The following is a 23,356-nucleotide window of genomic DNA, read 5'->3' as shown; positions in this document are numbered from 1 at the left end:
GTTACTGACAGAGGAATTCCAACGGAGTTGATGAAAACAATTTGCTAAATGTTGTGTGTTATTTAGCAGTGAATCATGGCCTGTTGAAAAGATAGAATAAAAATTATTATAAAATTTTGAAATGTGGCTGTGGAGAAGAATGCTTAAGATGAAGTGGACTGAAACTGAAGAATAGAGGGAGAAAATAGGAAAAGACATTAGATTATTGGAAGCTATCACAAAGAGGAGGATATAACCTGCATAGGAATTATTTGTAACAAGGAATTATAGAGGGAAACATGGAAGGAATGAGAGGAACAGGTAAGAAGAGAACTGGCATGATTGACAATGTTTGAGATGGGCAAACGTACAAACAGATGAAGGAAGATGCTCAGCAGAGGACACAGTGGGGAGCCTCCAATTGAAACCTTTCGTAAGGCATACACTAAAGAAGAAAAATTAACTATTCCAAACATGTTAAGTGTATGAAAACTGTTACTGATGATGAATAAGGAACAACATACCATTTATTCCTTTACAACAAATACAAAAATAACTCAACAAGATGCTTATGTTCAAGGCCATGAGACAACCTAAATTCATATTAAAACTGGAGATTCTGTACTTGGTAGTTCGTTACATTTTGTAACTTAAAATTGTTTTCTGCAAATTTTCTTTTTCCAAATAACAAACTAATTACCGTATTTACTCGAATCTAAGCCGCACTCGAATCTAAGCCGCGCCTGAAAAATGAGACTCGAAATCAAGGAAAAAAAAAAAAAGATTCCCGAATCTAAGCCGCACCTGAAATTTGAGACTCGAAATTCAAGGAGAGAGAAAAGTTTTAGGCCACACCTCCAAATCGAAACAAAGTTGGTCCATTGTAATATGAGACACAATTGAGGTCGAATGAATGACAATACAGCTACAGTAGTTTGGTTCGAATCGTAAGCTTAGCAGTTAAGCTTTACCACGTAGCCATTGCTATGCGTCAGGCGCTCCGTCCGTATTTATACGGGTATCCTTCCTTTTTCACGTGCTTCGTCTGGTTTGAATCGATTGCCTATTTTGCTTTGATCTGATAAGTGCCGTTTTCTTTGTTATAGGTGTTTGCGTCACTCTTAAGCTGAAAATGCATTACTGCACTGTGTCATGCATGGTTTGTCGCATTCTGATAGTGCGTGTTTACGGCCTGTCGCGGCTCGCGGCATGGCTTGCTTTTGTGCGCGCTACCGCCGCGTACAATTAAAACAAAAAAGAGAGGAATTGTCTCATTAGCGAAACAATGGCAAGATACTGCTATTTGTTGTTACTTACACTGCTGCTTTCTTTGATAATGATCAACAAGAATCAAATAATAGACTGCGTATGATAGAACATGTTCTGAACGGGAGTTAGGCGAAAATTTTTCTCCGTTTGAAAATCTTTGCGGCCGCTTCTTTATTACATCAAATTCTGCACAGAAATTAGTCATCTTAGATTTAAAAATCTAGTCACTTGCCGTGCTTCATTTCAGACTGTATCATTATTAGGCATAAGAATAATACGAATATAAACATGACACGATACGTATATTCTTCCGCGTTTGCTGTTGTCTCACTCTAGTTTCGTAGTTTATTAGGCAGACAGGATTTGAATGAGATAGCAGCAAACACGAAAGAATACATGGCAAAATGTTTATATTCGTATTATTCTTATGGTCAAGAGAATACTGTATGTGATTCAAATTTCATCAGGTTCCTATTAGCAACCATCTCTTCTCACAGATAGGAAAAAATTCAGAACGTGGAGTTGGCCATATTGACAAACATCCCAAACAGTCTTTCCAGTCAGATTTTCATAGTACACTGAAATTGTGCTACATTCGAAGATGAACAATACGGAATTTGTATTTACTTTGTTGGATAATGTATGAAAATGCAGTGGTCGAAACTCGTGGCGGAGAAAAAACTCGTCTTCCACTTTTTTTTTTTTAATTTATTTACTGACGCAGAGGTTTTGGCGCCAGTATTTATCTTTGTGCCTACAAAGCATGCCTGTGTCGCGCTACATATATTCGACGGCAGAAGTTAGCTGTGGCGGCACGTACCAACATTTTTCGTAACTTCCGCTTGCTTTGCACTCGATTCTAAGCCGCAGGCGGTTTTTTGGATTACGAAAACCGGAAAAAAAGTGCGGCTTAGATTCGAGTTAATACGGTAACATTTTCACATCCATTGTTACAAGCACTACGAAGTGCACAGGCCAGTAAGTTATATTCAAATCATGTACATGGAAATAGCTCTGTTTGAAATTAATCTTCAACTGTTCTATGTTCCACAATTGTTGTTAACTCACTTTCACTATTATTTCAAGAAATGTTGTTGTTGTATATATCTTTATTTTCCCACATTTTGAAAGACAAGGGTCAGGAACAACAATGTCATGTACAATTTTTGATGGGATACAATAACTTCCACTTTATTGGCATTTGAACAGCAGTTATTCTAAACTGGTAGTAATGTCTGTCACACAATTACCACACAGTTCTTTATTATAATGAAAACCACTTTCTGTTTGATAAAACACACACAATGTCCAGAGGCAGTCAAGTTTACAAACTGACAGAGGGACTTGAATATGAAAACGTTTCACAACTCACATTAATCAACAACTTTGGCAGAATTATTAAAAATACAGGCAAGTACAAAATGGAATAATCAAATATGAACTGCTTTACACTACAAACTACTAACTGTTTTCTGTCCCAAGAAGACAAATATCAATGACTCACTACACAGGTTCTTAAATGCAGCCAAATACGCTTGTGTATATGATGCAACGAAAGGCTTGTATATAATGTCCCCTTTCTCTGTCATGGTTAACAACACTTTACCATCGCATATAATAATATTATTTCCAATTCACACCCACAACACGCTGATTTCTCTATATAATGGAAGAGAATCTTTCCATGTGTGTATGTTCTTGTTTATAACCACTCACTTTCTTGACACACTGTTCCGAGGAATACATGTTACCGTGGTGGAAGAGGTGCACGGTATTTCTTTGTTGACTTCACCTGTGAAAATTAAATATTTCACATTTTAAAAATGAAGCAAACTCCTGAAGAGTCTCTTACATCATTGTAATTACATAAACTAAATGATCCTGGAATATGTACAACAACGGTAGTTTATATTTACACAGGATGTTCTTTAACTATCTTTAAATGTGTTAATACCAACACATTTATGAAGAATTATGCAGCATCGTTAGCAAAGATGAAAATTCAATTTAAAGTTAAATTTATGTTCCCAACAAGTATCATGCCAACTAAAGTGATAACATTTTAATCTCATCTTCGAGCACGTAACAGGCCTCATAGCACTGTTACAAGCAGAGAGAGAGGAGAGGGGGGAGGAAAAAAGAACAACTTTTAATGAGGAGATAACAGGGAAGGTAAGTGTAAAGGAATAAATGATACAGAGGAGGAATGGATATATGAGAAAAAGAGATGTCTCAGCAGACATTACAGTATGTTAAACTCAAATGTCCAGAAAGAGTAATATGCCCAGCACTGAAACATTGCAACAATGGGTAATTAGTAAGAAGATGAAATAAACTACCAGACATAAAAAAACTATTTTAGCTCTTAATATGTCTTCTCCCTGGGATGTAATTGCCACTACACCATTTTATTTTTTCTATGTTTTGAAGGTATAATACCGATGCAAAAAGCCTGACCCTTCAGTACCAGGTGATCCAAAGTGTACCAAAATTCAAGCACACATTCTGTATACATTATTGTATTTCATTAAGTTATGGGCCTACACATAACACCACCAGTCTAAATTTACTAATGTGGAAGGTGCTTTATCTTACCTTGCTAAATGTCTTTAACAGCTGTCAATTAGTAACTAACCCAATGTTTCTTTTTTAAATCCCACAATGCTCTAACTATGCAATCCAAAAGCAAGTGAAATCTTCAACATGTGAAACCACTTTTGCAGGTTGTCACTGGAAACAGGGCCGAACAATTAGTCTAACCCCAAGGTATGGCTTCTGGTATTTCACACAAAGGAAACTTTTTATACATTAGAATTAAATCCTTGTCCTAAACAGTCATTAACCTCTGCGTATTGACTATATGGCCTCGACTGGGGCATGTGCACATTACTGTATACTCAGACACAGTAACATTTTTACACTCAAGTTGCCAGCTGCTGCACTACAATGGCCATAAAAGTGAAGTTATGGCTCTTCAGGCACTTTCTATTGAGCCTCAGTTTTGATGTCATACATGTGTACCCATGTTTTGTCACCTGTTATAATCTTCTTTATAAGTTCTGGATCATTGTAGAATTAATTGAGTAGTTCCTGAGTGATGTCTATGTGACGTCATTTTTGGTTGAAATTCAATAATTTTGGAACAAATTTTGCAGCTACACATGTCATGCCCAAAACACCCAAAAAAATTGCTTGGGACAAGCCAAAGGATACGCCGACATCATCAGCAACCTCTCTAAATGGTGAGTCAGCAATGTCCTTGAACCATTTTCTTTATTTCTTCGACATTGTCATCAGTAATTGATGTTCTAGGGCATCCAGGGCAGTCACTGCCTTCAACATTGTCTTGACCGTCTATGAAACGTTTGTACCACTTGTATACTCTTGTCTTACTCCCAGTAGATTTGCCAAAAAGCTACAGTCAATATTTTAAACGTGATGATGCACTTATTCCATTCTTCAAGCAACTTTGATGCAAGTTGTTTGATCCATCTTTTTTGAAAGTAAAAATTCACTGAGGACTTGAAAACATGTATAACCTCTTTGATTGTTAACTAAGTATTCAACACAGCTGAAAACACAAACATATATCATATACATGCATACCAAGATAAATAAATTTTGAAAATAGGATTTATAAAGCCTCCAAAATTAAAACAATTGCATTTTTTTTATCACACCTCGTATAGTAAATTTAATTGTATCCATGTTATTAATAGTTAATGTTTCATTACTGTGAAAAATTTAGGATGTATGTTTGGTAATTTTCCCAATAATGTAATGAAAATTATGAATGCTAAAGTATCTACATGCAGTTCATAAAATAAGGAAAAGGCAACCACTCACCTACAGCAGAGCGGTGTATGGAGCACAGAAACACACATCAGAAAACATCATTCACACTAACTTTCGAGCACTAGCTCTTTTTCTACCCAAAGTACTTACACACACACACACACACACACACACACACTCCTGAGTCCACAAGTGTGTGCACTTGTTCCATTATTGTTCTACATGCAGCTCACATGAATTTAATAAGGCACTGAAACCATGCAAAAGGAGACAATGATAAATAAAGCAAGATTATGCTATTAAGGAACTATGATCAGCGTTCAATGTTCCGTTAAGACTGGGGTCATTAGCGATGGGATTTTGCTATATTCAGAAAACTATACATGCACTAATAACACTGAGTGAGTGAGTGAGTGTGTCCCACATGTGAAGTCTGTTCCCATGATTCTGCAAGTGCTATCCACACTAAACTGCAAATACTTATACAACTTTCCCAGCAAGTGAACTGGTTCAAATGGCTCTGAGCACTACGGGACTTAACGTCTGAGGTCTTCAGTCCCCTAGAACTTAGAACTACTTAAACCTAACTAACCTAAGGACATCACACACATCCATGCCTGAGGCAGGATTCGAACCTGCGACCATAGCAGTCACGCGGTTCCAGATTGTAGCGCCTAGAACCGCTCGTCCACCTGGCCGGCCAGCAAGTGAATTTCCAAACTTGTTAACTTTTACATATCTCCAGAACATAACAGTGTTAACTTTTAACTCTCCACAAAAATAAAAATCCCTGACCAACTGAAATAAGCACCTAACCATATCTAAGAAAGAACCCCTTCATATCCATGTACACACTACTGCAAAGCACTGTCATCTATGGTCTGTCTTTAACATTCTTATCCCACATCCCCTCCCTCTATCAAATTTGTTATTCCTAGATGACCAATGTTGTGTCCTATCAACCTACCAAGTGTTAAGGTCAAGTTGTGTCATAAATTTCTTTTCTTCATTCAATTCAGTATCTCTTCATTAGAGATCATCGTATTTTCACAAATTTTCTGTGCCCTCCCCCTTAAGAAACCTTCTATTCTCCTCTTGTCTGTACCAATTCACTTCCATATACAGCTGCACTCCGGACAAATAATTTCAGAAAAAAACTTACATGTAAGTAAGTTTATATTCAGTGCTAACATATTTCTCATTTTCTTGCTATTGCAAGCCTACATTTTATATCCTCTTTACTTCATAAATATTAGATATTTCTCTGACCAAATAGCAAGATTCATGTAACACTTTTGTGTCTCTTTTCCAATTTCGTCAGCATCACTTGATTTTTATTCCATTCCACTCCATTAATCCCCCCCCCCCCCCCACTCTCTTGCACCCTGTGGTTGTAAACAGCATCACTGTACAATCCAAACTCTTGCACCACCTCTAATATCATCTGTCAGCAACAGGGTGTCCAATTCTTATCTCCCTTTATGTAGTTCAGAAAAGTATGCCCTTGCCTTCTTGTTACCTGTAACCTGAATGACCCAGACAATTGCTGGAGCTTAAGATGTGATCTAAATGATAAACATGCAGCAACTTTACACTTTTTCGTACATAGATCATTACTAGAAATAAAAATAGACAAAGGTGGTGGACAAAATCCTAAAGCTGCATAGCAATATAATGTGGATCATAAGTGATTTTAGTCTGATGCTCCCCACTCACCCATCTAACAAGTCACATTTGTAGATTTACAGTAGTAATATGCAGATTTCTCCTATGTACACACTTATGACCGAGTCCCAATGGAAAACATGAAAAGAAGTGTTTTGACTCTTGGAAAATAATGTGCACTCTTGTCATAATACAGTTGTAAATCAAATATACAAAGGATTTTATTTAAAAATATTATTTATTGAAAAATAAAAGGCAAATAAAATATTATTTTTCTACATAGTTCCCTCCATTATAAATATGTTTTCCCCCAGTGAGGAGGAAGTTTCTTTTCTTTTTTGTCATCCCAGCATTGAAGAATGCAGCTGGTTGCACCAGGAACCAATTGAGCATGAATCTGCCCACACCCTCACAACTTCAAATTGTTGTCCTACAACTTCTTAAAGTGACCCAAATAAACGTAGATTGGAAAGTGATGGGTACGGGCTGTAGGGAAGATGGTCCAGTGTATTACTTCTCACTTCGAGATTATTAGAGATGCAGCATAGGACCTGGCATTGCCGTGGGGGAGGTTGACCCCTTGAACAAATTGTCCTTGTATTTTAGTGTGACATGCGGCCCACACCTGGCCCAAAACCTTGCAGTTGTAAGTGGCACTGATTGTGCATCACTCATGCAAAAAATCAATGAGAAAAATGCCTTATCGGTCGAAGAAAACAGTTGAAAGAACCATGCCAGCTGACAGCCGAGTCTCCACTTTTGTTACGGCTATCTTCCTTTCCTTCGCCATTCTGTACTGGCTCGTCTGGAGTCAGGATTGTAGTGGTGGACTGACGTTTAATTGCAGGTGACGATGCTGTAAGCTTCTGACATTTTGAGAAATGTCTCAACTTTTGATCTGTGCTCAAAAGGCAAGGGATGCACCTGTTACAAACTTTAGCGAACTTAAGGTCATTTGTGATGATCACTTGACAGCTCCTGTAACTTACTCCAATCTGTTCTACAACTTCGGGTACACTCACCTATAAATCTTCTTCGAGAATGTCTCAAACTGCGCGAATGTTTTCATCCATAATGCTGGTCCGAGGACAGTGACTGTGTTCCTGATTCACTTGTTCTTATTCTCGTCCTTCCTTGAATTCTTTATGCCACAAACACAGAAGTCCTTGACAATATTTTGTCCCCCAACTGTGCGGCCAATCCACAAAAAATTACCATTGCCCGAAGTCCTTCACAAGCAAGAAATTGTATAATTAAGCGTTGTGCAACAGAGGAGTGCACATGTTGCTCTGACATCTATTCCTTATCACCCCCTCCAAGCATACTAGCAGCATGGGAGCAGTCATACCAACCGAAGACGCTCAGGAACAAAAACCCAACTTACAGCCGATTTAACATCGACAAGGTATGTGAAATGTTTTCCTTAGAGCTCTTTTTACCATATTGTCGAAATCATTTTTGAAGATTTATGCCCTTTATAATGTAGAATGTTTCTGCAAAGTTTTGACTACCTAGTATTGTATGACTCTTACAATGTGCTTCAATTCGCCTTTGATATCATGAATTTTCTCATTTAATCGTATTTTTTACAAAATGTGGCGCGAAAAGGCGTCTCTGACTAAATGGCCTTGTGTTTGATGAAATGTAATCCATCAACTTTATTTAAATAAATATTCAGTTCTTAATAAAACTGTGCATAAGGAACAAAATACTATTGGTCTGATAACAAATGCTGTGTCCATTAAGAACATAATCAAGAAAAAACAATAGTCATAAAATGAAGAGAGTAATTTTCCAGGAATTCATCTGTATGCCTGAAATTCACAAAACCATGCAATTCAGATCATTAACTACGTTAGTATGTTATATACACACACATGCCAGAACGTTTCCCTGCCTTCTGCTTAGGAACTGCTCCCGTTGAGCCATTTCGACGTGTGTATCCATTTGTATAACTGTAAACAAACATAACCATATTAATGACTGCCAATGTTACTGCAGAAATTTAAAAATCAAATTGGAAAATACAGGATGGAATAATGACAACGATATGGAAAGGATAGATTGCTGCTCACCATATAGCGGAGAAGTTGAGTTGCACATAGGCACAACAAAAAGACTGTTAAACAAGTAAACTTTTGGCCAAAAAAGCCTTCTTCCAAATTAGAAGACGTATGCGCACACAGGTGTGCTTGCACGCACACGTACACATGCTCGTGTGCACACACATGAGGCTACTGTCTCTGGCTGTTGAGGCCAGAGGCCTCAGCATCCACAGATAGTGCTGCTGTACGTGTGTGTGTGTGTCAGTACTTTTGTTGTACCTACCTGGGACTCAACATCTCCTCTATATAGTGAGTATCAACCTATCCTGTCCATAATATTGTCAGAAATTTAAAAATTACGAATAAGGGTTAGGAAGAGCCTTACTTTGTGCGAGTATTCAAAAGGCTTGATGACAAGTCATTTCCTGACCTCTCACTTACAGAAGCCATAGAGTACGCTGAAATTATAAGAAGAAACAAGAGAAAATAAGTCACCTTGTCATATGGCAGTACATTAAGTTAAGAAACAGGTGGAGATGCACTCTCCAGCAATCTTGAAAGAAAAAACATACTTACGTTCTGAAGATATATTATTCATTGGTCTTCGAAGAGCTGCTCGCACTTCCATGAGGTACGGGTTTCTATCATCCAATTCTCCACTTGAAGTTGGTGAAGTTTGTCGTCTTGGTGGGAAAAGTCTGTGCTCACTGGACTGATTCAAGAACTTTTTCGTACCAATATTTGAAGATGATGTTCCTGGTCTGAGATGATTTACAAACATAGTGTCACCAGACAAGAAGGATGATTCACAGATGTCCTAGAGAAAAAATACCTTGTTACAGGCACGAAGTTTGCAGGAGAAAAAGACTTTTCATTATGTAACTAAAGTGAAACACACAAACCTGATGCTGAAGAAGTGCATGCGGTGGGAAAAGAGCTCCACAAAACTCACAAGGAAGCCCATCATCCTGAGGTTCTGGCATCTTTCTATTTTTAGGTACTGATGTCGCCTGAGACAAATACGTTGTCAGCTGTGGCTCGCAACCAGTCTGTAAAATAGGCGATATCATACAAATTTATGTAAGTAATTCTGCTTACAAGGGCAAAAATTTTAGTAATTCAATGTGAGATCCTATGTTTCTCTACAACAACTCATCACAGTAAGTTAGCTATTTATCATTCTAAGTACAATCACTCAGGATGATATATACCTTTTGTTATTGAAGTACATGCAAACTGAATATCACAATTTTCAACACCAACAATTTTTGAATCAAAGTCAGATGTTCCTTCCAGTTATACTAGGCTTCAATGCCTATACAATGCCCATCCCATTTTCTATCTACATGATCCCTATAATATATTATCATTATAAAAGCTTATCAAAGCAATGTGTTCACTGGTAATTTTGTATACTCCATCTTCAACTCTATGCTGTTGTAGTAACATTCAGTAGTTTCTGTTGATAGTAAAAATGTCTGTTGCTCTGCATATAACTGGAGTTAGAGGTTTCCTTAGGCATTGTATTTCCTGGACTGTTTCAAGGTCTTTTAGTCTACAGCACCATCACATACTTATGCAACTGTGACACATATATGTATTTCATATAATCTGTAGATGAATCTAACTGACATTATCAACATAATCGGGAATTTCTTATTCTGTCCCTCCTCATTACTCTACTGTGCTTCTGTGAAATTTCATTTCATGCACCTATATCATATTTAAACAATTTTTTCCCCTTCAGTGTCCACATTTCTGAAGCACAGGGCTAATAGGATCAACATATTATTCCTTTGGTCTTCTGTGTTACATCTTTATTCCACAACAAGTTCCTGACACTTCTAAGGAATTCTTGCTGCTGCCACTTGGCTCCCTCTCACACTGACTTATCATTTCTTCCATTTGTTCCCACTACACTTTCTGACATATCTGAAGCTGTCAACTGCATGAGCATGAGACCTGGAGTCACCCTCTTCCTGATCACTACCATGAGGTGCTTTACCCTCACTTAATGTTTGTACCATATAGTTCAACTACTCTGCCCATGAACCTAACTGCTGTTGGAACTTCACCTTCCTTATTCTTCAGATCATTAGGCCATCAGCAAAGGCCATTAACTCTCATTATCCTCTGTAACTCACTCTGACACCTTGTGGATAACACTACCCATAACAACCACAAAAAGTAAGGATGACAGTACACTTACCTTCAAGTCTAGCTGACATTATAAAATAAAAAGAAATCAAAGATAACTGTGGTTAGGACACACAACAGCTGGTGATCAGTACCCACACTGTCTAGCTGTAAAAAACATCTCCTCACAAACAGACAACAGAAAGTATCTTCTTTGGTTCAGAGTAACTTTGTACACCCAGCCTCTCTTCTGATAATTTCTTGCAATAAGAAAATGTCTGAAATCCTAAAGCACTTGCTCAACAATGCTAGACTTTTCTTAAGTAGGGTTCCTAACTGTACATCAACAATCTTACTGCCTCATTTCATGGTTGCAGTTGTCAAAAATGCGGTTGTGTTTTGTTATGGAAGACAAACTTGTATCCATAGTGACATAAATTGAAGCTGCAAGAAATTGTCTGGGCTAGATTCAGTATCATGGGTGGGCATAAACTTACAATTAGGTCCTTCTATTGACTACCAGACTGATTCCCAGATGTAACAAAAAAGAAGAGCTAACAAGTACATGCATTTGAATCCATATTCTCATAACTGGAAAACATTTTAATCGCCCAAATATTAACACGAACAATTACAGTTTTGTGAATTGTGTGGGTAACACGACATCCTGTGAGACACTATTAAATGCCTTATCTGAAAATTACCTCAGACAGTTCGGAAGCACACTCACATTGGAAAATGTTAAAACTTACACTAACAAAAAAGCTCTTTGAGGATTCCAGTATGAAGGTTGTGTCAGTGAACATGAGACAGTTGTAGCAACAGTGATTGCCACAAGTACACAGTTAAAATAAGTAGGAAGATTTACATATCTTTAGTAAAAAAGATGGAGAGGCAGTTGTGTTATATCTCAAATAGGAACTCCTAACATTTATCCCTGGGCAGGAAGATACAGAGGAACCATTGCTCAAGTTCAGAATAATAATTGACCATGCACTGGATAGATCTGTACCTAGTAGAACAGTTCATGACTAGAGGGATACTCCATGCTATACAGTAAATGCTACAAAACTTCTAAAGGTATAGTTACTACTGCATAATAGGTGTAAAACGAAGCAAAGGGCTAAAGATGTCTAATGAAAAGTGTTTGGTTATCAGATAAGCAATGTGCGAAGCCTTCAGTAACTATAATAGCACGAAACGATGAATGCTGTAACAAATGATCCCTTTCAATGGATGGTACAGAAGCTGTGCCCCAGTTTAATTCTCATTCCTCTGTAAAGATGAATGACGTAGATGTTCGTGTATGTGGAGTTCAGAAACAACTGAAGTCAACAGAATTAAAAAGCACTCAAAGGTCAGACAGTATCACTGTCAGATTCCATATGGCATTGACAGCTGAGTCAGCTGCCATTTTAACCACAACATACTGTACATTCTGCACACAAAGAACTCTGAAGTGGTTTGAAGAATGCACAGGTCACAATTGTCTGTATAAAGGCAAGCAGGAGCCATCCACAAAATACTGGCCAATCTTGTCGACATCCATCCATTGTAGACTCCAGGACATAAAGCCATGTAACAAGACAATCAGGTGGTCTGCAGTACTTCTTGACTTTCAAAAAGCATAGGCACAGTAATGCACAACATTTATTCATAAAAGTATTATTGTATGAGGTATGACACAAAATTAGTAAATGGACTGAGAATTTCCTGTAGGGAGAATACAGCCTGTATCTTGGATGGAGAGGGGGAGGGGGAGAGGGGAGGGAGAGAGAGAGAGAGAGAGAGAGAGAGAGAGAGAGAGAGAAGCAGAAGCAACTTCACACATGTTCCAGAGAAGTCTGTTGGGACACTTGGCTGTTCTTACTGTGTACTAACTACCTGGCAGAAAACGTTAATAGTAACCTAAGAGTTTCTGCAGATGATGCAGTTATCTACAATGATGTACTGACCATAACAAAATCTGCACAAGTATTGTCAGGTCATGATGATATTATGACGCTGTGCAAAGCCTGGCAAGCTGCTTTAAATAAAGGGATACATAAAAGTTTGCAATTCAGAAAAATAGTATCCTATAACTGCAGTTATCAATGAGTCCTAACTGGTAAATTCATACATATTCCTGGACATAACAATTTCTAGTGATACAGAATGAAATGACCACTTCGATAAATCAGGGGCAGTCTTCAGCTCATGAGCAGGATATGGGCAAAATATAATCAGTCCACATAGGAGACAGGCAAAATGTAATCACCCCACATAGGAGACTACTTAGAAAACACTTGTGTGTCCCATCTTAAAATATTGTTCAAGAGTGTGAGACCCACACCAACTGGTACTAGTGGGGGATTTTGAGGAATTCAAAGAAAGCTACCAAGAATAGCTAAAATTTTGTTTGATGCTTGTCAGAGAGTGACATAAATATTGAAAAACCTGAATGGCAGACACTCAGAGACAGGCAGAAATTATCCTGTGAAAATCTATTTAAAAAGTTTTGTGAACAGTATTAAATGAACAGTCTACAAATATTCTCCACCCACAACGTACTACTCCCACAGCGGCCACAGAGAAGAGATCATACTAATTACAGCACACACAGAGGCAATTAAGTAATCATTCTTCCTGTGCTCCACAAACTATTGGTACGAGAAGACACCCTAATATTGGTATGACACTAAGTACCCCTCTGGTATGCACTTCACAGTGATTTGCTAAGTATGTATTAAAATGTAGATATGACCTGTGAAGTCAAATCTCAATTATCAGAGTTTTCTGTCTGCCCAGACACAGACATTTCCTCATTTACAGAGAACTGTGATACGAGTGATACACTTATGTACTAATTATTAATGTGAAACAGACATCTGATAATAATTTATATAGACAATGTGGCAAATATCAACACAATGTCAGCATAAGAAAAGTGCCTGATTCTGTCTGTGTACAACACATGTAATGACATATTATTCTGGGATATTTTACATCGTCGTTCAATTGTATTGTACAACAAGCCACCTTGCTCACACAAATTATGACGATGTATCCTGCCTTTTGGCAGCTTACACTATTCAACGTATATTCTTTTGATCTGAAGATGGCTTGTATGTGTGTCTAAACTAGTTATCAAATAAAATAAATTGCATCTTGACTTATCAAAGATTTCTCTGAATACCCATCTTCAATTACGTCAATTTCAGTGTTTGTTTTACATTTCTTATGGACTGAATATTCCAAAATAATTGCAATGTAGGAAAGTAGCCATAAAGTTAGTCAAATCAAAGCATAGTCTACTGCAAGATTGCTTGAATCACACAAAAGAGGAATAGCCCAACTTGCTGTAATACCACTCCTAATATGGACACCATTTTTTTTCTATACTCTTTCCTATGCATAATGTACATACGAAATATACAAATTCTTATCCAATTTTTCACAAAGACTGTTATTCAGTGTATAATTTATAGACTACTAATAACAGTATAAATACATCGTAAACAAACATTAAATTTAAAGAAATATTCAAAATTTACATTTTCTTACATCCATGTGCATATCAAAATTTGGCTCTGCAAATAGTTCTTTTATAAATGACTTATCTTATCTTAAAGCACTCATCCTTTCCCCACTAAAGAACATCTTATCTTTTCTGAAAACGAGTAATTAAAAAGTTAGATTGTTGGTTTCCAGAATGTTTGAATCTTTGAATGTAATTTTTCAAAAATTCATCATCATTGTCTTATAACCTTAATTTCTCTGTTGCCAAGATGTCTAAAGTTACTACAGTACTGTATTAGTCAATATAAGATATTAATTAGAAAATCTGAATTTCAAGAACCCAGGGACAAAAGTGCATGCTGAATATTCTGATACATAAAAATAGTACCTATTATTTATGACATTTGAAAAATATTTTCAATCTACACCACATGGATGGTTCAGTCAGTAGCTCCCTCCATATCACACCTACCAACACCATCCACTTCAACAGCTACCACTCATTACACACTGAGGAGTCGTTTCCAGATAGCTTAGCCAGCCATTGATATCATATGTGCAGGGACGAGCTGCCTCTCTCCTAATTTGTCGAGAGTCACGTCGAAGTCTTCACAGATGTAAATTACCCTCCCATCTTGCACAAAAATAGATCTCCCATACCTTGTTTCCCTAGTCATTTACCCCACCACTCCCCATTTACCCACTGGCTAGCAACAAGGATGTGTCTTATGATTCAATAGCACCCAGGACTTGAGCAACTGAATCATGTTCTCTGCCTGGGTTTTGACTACTCCACTGCCCACCAAATCTACATAATATCTGTACCTGTCCCTAGTCCACCCCTGCTCCCTGCCTCTTGCACCACAGTTCAAATCTCTATAGAAGACCTAGTTTCAAGAGCTGTCCCATAAATCCTTCCACTACCATCTACTCCATTTCTGTCACAGCCATTTCCTATTCCATCAAAGGCAGGGTCACGATGTCCAACTCGCATCAATCACAGTGGTATTCTACATGAACATGCTATCTGTCTGCAAGAATGGGTACAGATGAACTGTGGATGAGAGACAGCAAGACCTCTCACTTGCTGAGTATGCTGTGGACAAACAGTGTGTTCAACTTCAATGGGTGCTTCACAATGCATGCCATCTGGATCCTCCCACCAATAACATGTTTTCTGAACTGTGAACATGGAAACTCTCTCTGCTACAAATTGTCCCTTCCCGTGATAATCCCACCCCCCACCCGCCCATCTCCCCTCCATCCTCCAACTGCCTGTATCACCTTTCCCACTTCCACTCAAGTCCCGCACATGCCTTCTATTTCTCCAAGACACCCACACAGTGCTTTCCCTTCTCAGCCAGACAGACTTACTGCACACATTTTGTGCTGGCGTGGGCTGATCAACCAATCCTACTAGCATGTATTTGGTCAGTGCAGGACAATAACGTATGCTACGGATTGCTTGCAAGACTGCCTGCGTGTCTGCTGTTCGCCTACCCATGTGCACCTGTGTTCTTGCCCACTCTGCTAACCCCAGGTGGGCATATATGCTGGAAAAATTTACATCAAAGATTAGCGGAATGAACTTAGTGAATCTGTGTCTAGCATTCTGAAACTAAATTTAAGTTTCCTTTCAGTGATCTATGAAGAGCCAGGATGGCATATAGCTACATGTGTATAGTCACCACTGAGCTTAAGTCATCTACAGTCACTTGTATAAGTTCATGACATAAAAGCTCATAATTGAGGATAAGATAATAGATGTGTATAAAAGTGAAAATCTGTTTTGGTGGTATTGTGTAAAGATATTTAACTTTAGTCAAAGCATCAAGTCATGATCGACTGCATACCATGAGAACAAGGAGACTGCTTTACAAAGAAACTCGTGTAGTAATGTGAGGAAACAAAATGTAAGTCACATGCAAAACCCTAATTAGAAACTTTTAATTGATATGCACTGGTCGTCTAACACTCTTAGTAACAGGCTTGCCAGCCACAAGCACATAATACACCTTATACACAGCAGCAAGGAGCCAGATATCAAATCTGCAACACAACGAGTGCTGCGGAGCTCAACTAAGATGATACACATGTAGTTAAACATATTATAAGTGGACCAAGTATATTTAATGGGTGTAGCTTTGACTTCACAATCATTGTACCACAGGTTCTAATGGAATTCACTCATTAACACTTACCGCCTGGAAATATTACAAAACTATAGTCTCAGTAAACATTTGTTGGTTAAATGCAGGTAATATCGATGCGTGTGTAACCAACATAACAAACACCTGAATGAGTCCTTTTATACATGAAATGTGTCATGGAGTAGTACAACAGAGCTCAAAATGTACAATACATTCATTGCCTAAATTTAACAAGTGATCACTATAGTTTCCATATCTGAGAAAAAATTCTTGCTATAACATTATGAACTAGTCTTTTGCTTTCAATTCAGTCATTCTTTCACTTCTCACCATTTGGCTCAGGTATTTCTAGTTTTTCGATCAAGAGATGCATTCCCTGACTGGTAAAGTACTGTCTAAGAAATAGAAAGAAACAGAATTCCCAATAGATCCCCATATCCTGTACTGCACACAACTGTATACGGTAGCTTTCTCATCCAGTCATCTACTTCCCAGGTATTTGTTGGGTGATGTCTACATCTATGTACATCTTTCTCTTTAAAGTACTATGTGGGCACAAAGTTTTACGTGGGTTGGCTGGTACATACATCACCATTAATGGCAGTGTAACGTGTCACAGGTAAATTTATCACTGATGTTGTTGTTGTGGTCTTCACTTCAGAGACTGGTTTGATGCAGCTCTCCATGCTACTCTATACCGTGCAAGCGTCTGCATCTCCAAAGAACTACGGCAACCTACATCCTTCTGAATGTGCTTAGTGTATTCATCTCTTGGTCTCCCTCTACGATTTTACCCTCTATGACGCCCTCCAATACTAAACTGGTGATCCTTTGATGCCTCAGAACATGTCCTACCAACTGATCGCTTCTTCTAGTCAAGCTGTGCCACAAATTCCTCTTCTCCCCAATTCTGTTCAGTACTTCCTCATTAGTTATGTGATCTATCCATTTAATCCTCAGCATTCTTCTGTAACACTAAATTTCGAAACCTTCTATTCTCTTCTTGTCTAAACTATTTATTGCCCATGTTTCACTTCCATACATAGCTACACTGCTACACTCCATACAAATACTTTCAGAAAAGGCTTCCTGACATTTCAATCTATGCTCGATGTTAAGAACTTTCTCTTCTTCAGAAACGCTACCCTTGTCATTGCAGTCTACATTTCATATCCTCTCCACTTCGACCATCATCAGTTATTTTGCTCCCCAAATAGCAAAATTCCTTTACTACTTTAAGTGTCTCATTTCCTAATCTAATTCCCTCAGCATCACCCGACTTAATTCAACTACATTCCATTATCCTCGTATTGCTTTTGTTGATGTTCATCTTATATCCTCCTTTCAAGACACTGTCCATCCCGTTCAACTGCTCTTCAAAGTCCTTTGCTGTCTCTGACAGAATTACAATGTCATCAGTGAACCTCAAAGTTTTTATTTCTTCTCCATGGATTTTAATTCCAATTCCAAATTTTTATTTTGTTTCCTTTATAGTTTGCTCAATATACAGATTGAATAACATCGGGGATAGGCTACAACCCTGTCTCACTACATTTTTTTATTTCATCTTCATCGACATCCTCTTCCATTTCCATAATATTGCCCTCAGGACAGTGCCCTTGTATAGACACTCTATATACTCCTTCCACCTTTCTGTTTCACTTCTTTGCTTAGAACTGGTTTTCCATCCGAGCTCTTGATATTCATACAAGTCATTCTCTCTTCTCCAAACACCTCTTTAATTTTCATGTAGGCAGTATCTATCTTAGCCCTAGTGATATATGCCTCTACATCCTTACATTTGTCCTGTAGCCATCCCTGCTTAGCTTTTTTGCACTTCCTGCCTATCTGATTTTTGAGACGTTTATATTCCATTTTGCCTGCTTCATTTACTGAATTTTTATATTTTCTCCTTTCATCAATTAAATTCAGTGTCTCTTCTGTTACCCCAAGGATTTCTACTAGCCCTCATCTTTTTACCCACTTGATCCTCTGCTGCCTTCACTATTTCATCTCTCAACACTACCCATTCTTCTTCTTCTGTATTTCTTTCCCCCGTTCTTGTCAGTTGTTCCCTAATGCTCTCTCTGAAACACTCTACAACCTCTGGTTCATTCAGTTTATCCAGATCCCATCTTAAATTCCCACCTTTTTGCAGTTTCTTCAGTTTTAATCTACAGTTCATAACCAACAGGTTGTGGTCAGAGTCCACATCTGACCCTGGAAATGTCTTACAATTTAAAATCTGGCTCCGGATTATCATTACTGACACATTATCACTGAACTGATTAGCCAAAAATCCCAAATGACTGATATAGTGCTATATCAGAAAGGATGCTTCTAAAACCTGAAAAGTAGCAATGCATGGCAGTTCCATTTCTTCTGCAACTATCAGAATACAACACATTATATACTGCGGGCACAATGTTGTGGCAGTCGGTTATGAGTGTAAACAAACTAGAACTTGAGCCACCTGAGAGGAGAGGATCAGTGCAGGGAAACAAATCCACCTACTCATTGCAGGACTGGCAGCCTACACATGTTGTTTACACTTCTACAAAAGCTGAACTGATGAGGGGTCATGGGTATCATCAGCCCCTTCTGTTGTGAAAACTGTACTGAAACCCCATGAAGGACCAGGATTAGTCTCTTCATTCATTTCAAAATAAGAAAGAAAACAATGAGTTATGCATAAGCCTATTCAAGGTGTTCATTCGTACATCTACCACACAACTGCTTCCTTACGTCGGCAGTGTCATATAAGAGGTACTTTAGGTCTGACCTCTAGCAGTATCTTATACCGCCCTAGCTCAGAACTTGCCCCCCTCCCCCCCACAACTCCCACTGGAAAGTGTTACCTTAAAGCGCCTGTACAATACAGAGATATTTGCAAACAAATCAATCATGGCTAATTTCACATCTCTGAGTAAATGTTTTATCGCGTCTATTACTGGCGATGTTTTGATCTTTTTGGGCAGATAAGATCAACACAATTTCACAAACATTCTAAGCACAAGACTCAAAAATACAAAAATTACAAACCTCATGGAGAACTAACTGATTGGCAGGGACCATGGCATGGCAAAATTCACATGGCAGTGCCACTAATTCAGTCTCATCTCTTTCATATGGTGGTGTGTGCTGACGTTGTAATGAAGACGTCGTCTCCTGTTCCTGTTCAGACAGCCGCAGTGCCAGAAGACGATCGATATCAACTTCTTCCTGCCCTAGAAAAGAAAGCATGTGGTTACTACTTTACAATAATTGGGGCAATTAGTGCAAACAGTCTCCACGTTAATATCAGTAGTCAAGAAAACCTCTCCACAACCCCCCCCCCCCCCCCCCCCCAAATCTTTCCCCATTTTTGATGAAGTAGCTTTATCTACATCAAAGTAATATCAGTTTACATTGAAACATTGAAGATGCATTTTTACTTCTTGATGCAGTAGAAACGGCACAATCATATATGTTATTAAGACCTTCTCCTGCCTGAGCAGTTAATCCTGAGACAGCTGTGGATGTATTAACACTGCAGAGTACCTTGCCCCATGTGTTAAGTGTGTTTAAAACTTCCAGTGTCACAGATGTATTTGCTTGCACCATCGCACCCAATGCCATGCGCTTCAAATGTATTTAGATGCTCTGCGTCTCAGTTGCATGTTGACTGCAGATGTGTTGACACGCAGCTGAACTTCTACCTGTTCTTTCTTTGGACGCTGAAAGTTGTTGGAGAATTTGCACGTTTTCCAGTGCAGATGTTGCTGGTTCAAAGTCCAGTGTATGTTCCTGTTGTTATGCCACAGAATAATTTCTGTGTACATGCCTAATTTTTTTTAAGGTTCTACCCACTAAGCTCAGAGTTGAGGTGGCTAGTCTCGGCCAATATGCCAATCAGAATATCAACACGGCACACCGCCAATATAGTGGACGCACCAAGCAAGTATCGCCACACAACCTCCAAATGAGGTTGCATACAGTGCTCCACTGCAATAGTCAAATGCTGCAGAAAAACCTGAGCTCAGCGACACAGAGTAATTACCGAACCATTGTGGTGAGCTTGAACCTCCAATGCAGGCTTGGCTCTTCAAATAATGAGGCTTTTAGAGCTCAAATACACGAGCAGTCGTGCCGTTGTTCTGTCCTTGCCACTAGAACCAGAGAGAATGACGGTATATCGAGTTTCAGCGAAACCACAAAAAGCTAATGGTGGTCCACCTGCTACACACTTGACAACTTAAACATCGAGACACAGCTAATCTGACAAACCACAGCCATGCATTAGCCTTCCTCCACTAAGGGTCAATCATGGATATCTACAAGCTGTCATCTCTACACCGTCCAGGTGTGGCACTTCTGAGCAGCTCCCTAGCCAATTTGTGAACATCTGCAGCAGTCTCAGTTGATTTGTGGTGGATGACCAGGGCCTAGTCTTCACGACAATCAACATCCTGCACCACAGTCAGTCATCTCGACCTAGACGCAAGATGGGCAGTCTACGACAGGACGTGTCAACACTTCCTTGTGGCTCACGCATGTACCAGCCCACCTTCCGACACACTGATATACTTTAGAAAATACTGCTGTGTCACTAATGCCTCCGTGTGTACTCTGGCCCACTCTCTCACACTCCGTGCTCAGCCTCCTGCACACAAAGGGACCCCATCTCCCCAGGTCGCAACACATTATACGAGAGTGGTATCCTATAGTTAGTCCTATTATTCCCCAGTTCTTTTTATTGGTGGAGTACTTTTCTTTTTAACAAAGAGGATGACTCATTACCATGGCTGTTCAAAGGCAGAAAAACTGGGAATTTCAAGTGATTATAGACCCTGTGGGAGTACTTTGGACATCAATTTGTCAGTTATATTATGTCCAGAGACTATTTTTGGTTAACTTTCATAGTTCAGTAAAGTGGCACTTTCATCAATGCTGACACAGACAATTTCAAAATTAGGAACACTATTAGTGAAGCTGGACAGTGTTCTACAGCCATCCCCAGATCTACGATATTTCCAAACCGGGGCAAAAACTTGAAAGTGGTGCCCCATCCACCCACCAATGCAGCCTCATGGGGGGCGGGAGGGGGGGGGGGGGCAGGGGGGGGAGGGGGTGTTTGATTTGTGGGATTGAAGGAACCAGACTACTAGGGCCATCGGTCCCTTTTTCCATGAACTTGAAACCCCCACAAGGAATAAAAACAAACAATGGAGATGACAAGAGACAACACAAGACAAGCAAGGCACTGACAGAGACCAGAGAAAACGAATTAAAATCACACAGAGTGTGACTGGCTGGCTGACCATAGAAAAAAGGGAAAAGCCAACCACCAAGAAAAGCACTAAAAACCCCAGTCTAAAATCGTAGGCCAAAGGGCAGACAAAAAAGAGAGAGAGAGAGAGAGAGAGAGAGAGAGAGAGAGAGAGAGAGAGAGATGAAGGAGGTCAAACACGTAGATCAAGCGATAAAAACCCCCTGCATGAATAAAATTCAAAACTAAATCTGCCATCGCAGCATCATCTGATAAAAGTGCAGGAAGAGTATCAGGCAGCGCAAACGTTTGCCTGAGCAGAGTTAAGAGCGGGCAGTCCAACAAAATGTGGACCACAGTCAAAAAGCTGACCCGCAGCGACATAAAGGTGGGTCGTCATGGCGCAATAAATAGGAGCGCGTTATCCAGGTTTAGCCAATGTGAAGCCGGCAGGGGACAACAGAGTCCTTGCGAGAGACCAGCAAGTAGGAGCACCACTTACCGGTAGCCTCCTTGATGGTCCGAAGCTTGTTGGATGAAGGAAAGGTGCGCCATTCTTCACCCCAGCTGCCAAGTACCGTACCTTCTGCCGCAAAAGTGACCTGAGGTCACTCTCAGAAAGGCCAATCTCCAAGGCTGGTGCACTGACAGCCTGTTTGGCCAGCGTGTCAACACGTTCATTTCCCAGGATGCCTACATGACCCGGGGTCCACAGAAAGACCACAGAGCGGCCGCAATGGGCACAAGTATGGAAGGACTCCTGGATAGCCATCACCAGACGAGAGTGAGAGAAACACTGATCGATAGCTCGTAAACTGCTCAGGGAGTCACTACAGCTAACGAAGGACTCACCTGAGCAGAAGCGGATATACTCTAGAGCGCAAGAAATGGCGACCAGCTTGGCAGTGAAAACACTGCAGCCAGCCGGCAATTGGGGTTGTTCATAATGATCCCCTAGAGTAAGAGCAAAACCGACACGACCAGCAACCATTAAACCGTCAGTATAGATGACGTCAGAGCCTTGAAATGCAGCAAGAATTGAAAGAAAGCGACGGCGTAGGGCCCCAGGAGGGACTGAGGCCTTCGGGCCCTGTGCTAAATCGAGCCAAGGCATGGGCGGGGCACACACCCTGGGGGTATATGCATAGGGGCCCGGAAAAGAGGTGAAGATGGAAAACCTCAAGCCTAGAGAGAAGAGCTCTGATGCGAACTGTGATCATACACCCTGACCGGAGCCGCCATTCCGGAAGGTGGATGACCGACTGAGGGAACAGGAGACGATAATTGGGATGCCTGGGCAAGCTACAAATGTGTGTATCATAAGCGGCCAGTAATCATTGGTGCTAGGTCTGCAATGGAGGGTCACGTGCCTCCACAAGTATGCTGTTGACAGGACTTGTCCGGAAAACTCCAGTGGCGAGTCAGATCCCACTGTGAAGAATGGGGTCCAGCAAAGGCAATGCAGAAGGGGATGCTGAACCATAAGCCAGGTTCCCATAATCTAGACGGGACGGTATTAACGCCTGGTACAACCGTAGAAGGGTAGACCGATCGCCAACCCAGCTGGTGTG

The 23,356-nt window shown here is 39.7% G+C and overlaps 1 protein-coding gene across 4 annotated transcripts in view; it reads right to left on the bottom strand.

The window, feature by feature from the left end:
* Positions 1 to 2,337: 2,337 nt before the first annotated feature.
* The window catches only part of LOC126100753 (TRAF-type zinc finger domain-containing protein 1-like), a 68,704-nt gene continuing 47,685 nt past the window's right edge, over positions 2,338 to 23,356 (bottom strand). For 2 of the 4 annotated variants that reach the window (XM_049911377.1, XM_049911376.1), the window contains exons 4-9: positions 19,580 to 19,764; positions 9,656 to 9,802; positions 9,330 to 9,570; positions 9,139 to 9,211; positions 8,584 to 8,663; positions 2,338 to 3,040 (exon numbers count right to left, since the gene is read on the bottom strand). In XM_049911377.1, the coding sequence (XP_049767334.1) occupies positions 2,961 to 3,040; positions 8,584 to 8,663; positions 9,139 to 9,211; positions 9,330 to 9,570; positions 9,656 to 9,802; positions 19,580 to 19,764 (806 nt within the window). In that variant the 3' untranslated portion in view covers positions 2,338 to 2,960. The remainder of the gene's footprint in view (positions 3,041 to 8,583; positions 8,664 to 9,138; positions 9,212 to 9,329; positions 9,571 to 9,655; positions 9,803 to 19,579; positions 19,765 to 23,356) is intronic. The other 2 variants (XM_049911374.1, XM_049911375.1) reach the window with 2 other exon arrangements.

The sequence above is a fragment of the Schistocerca cancellata genome, chromosome 9 (assembly GCF_023864275.1).
Source record: "Schistocerca cancellata isolate TAMUIC-IGC-003103 chromosome 9, iqSchCanc2.1, whole genome shotgun sequence".
NCBI lineage: Eukaryota > Metazoa > Arthropoda > Insecta > Orthoptera > Acrididae > Schistocerca > Schistocerca cancellata.
This window is presented reverse-complemented; position numbering and strand designations above follow the sequence as displayed.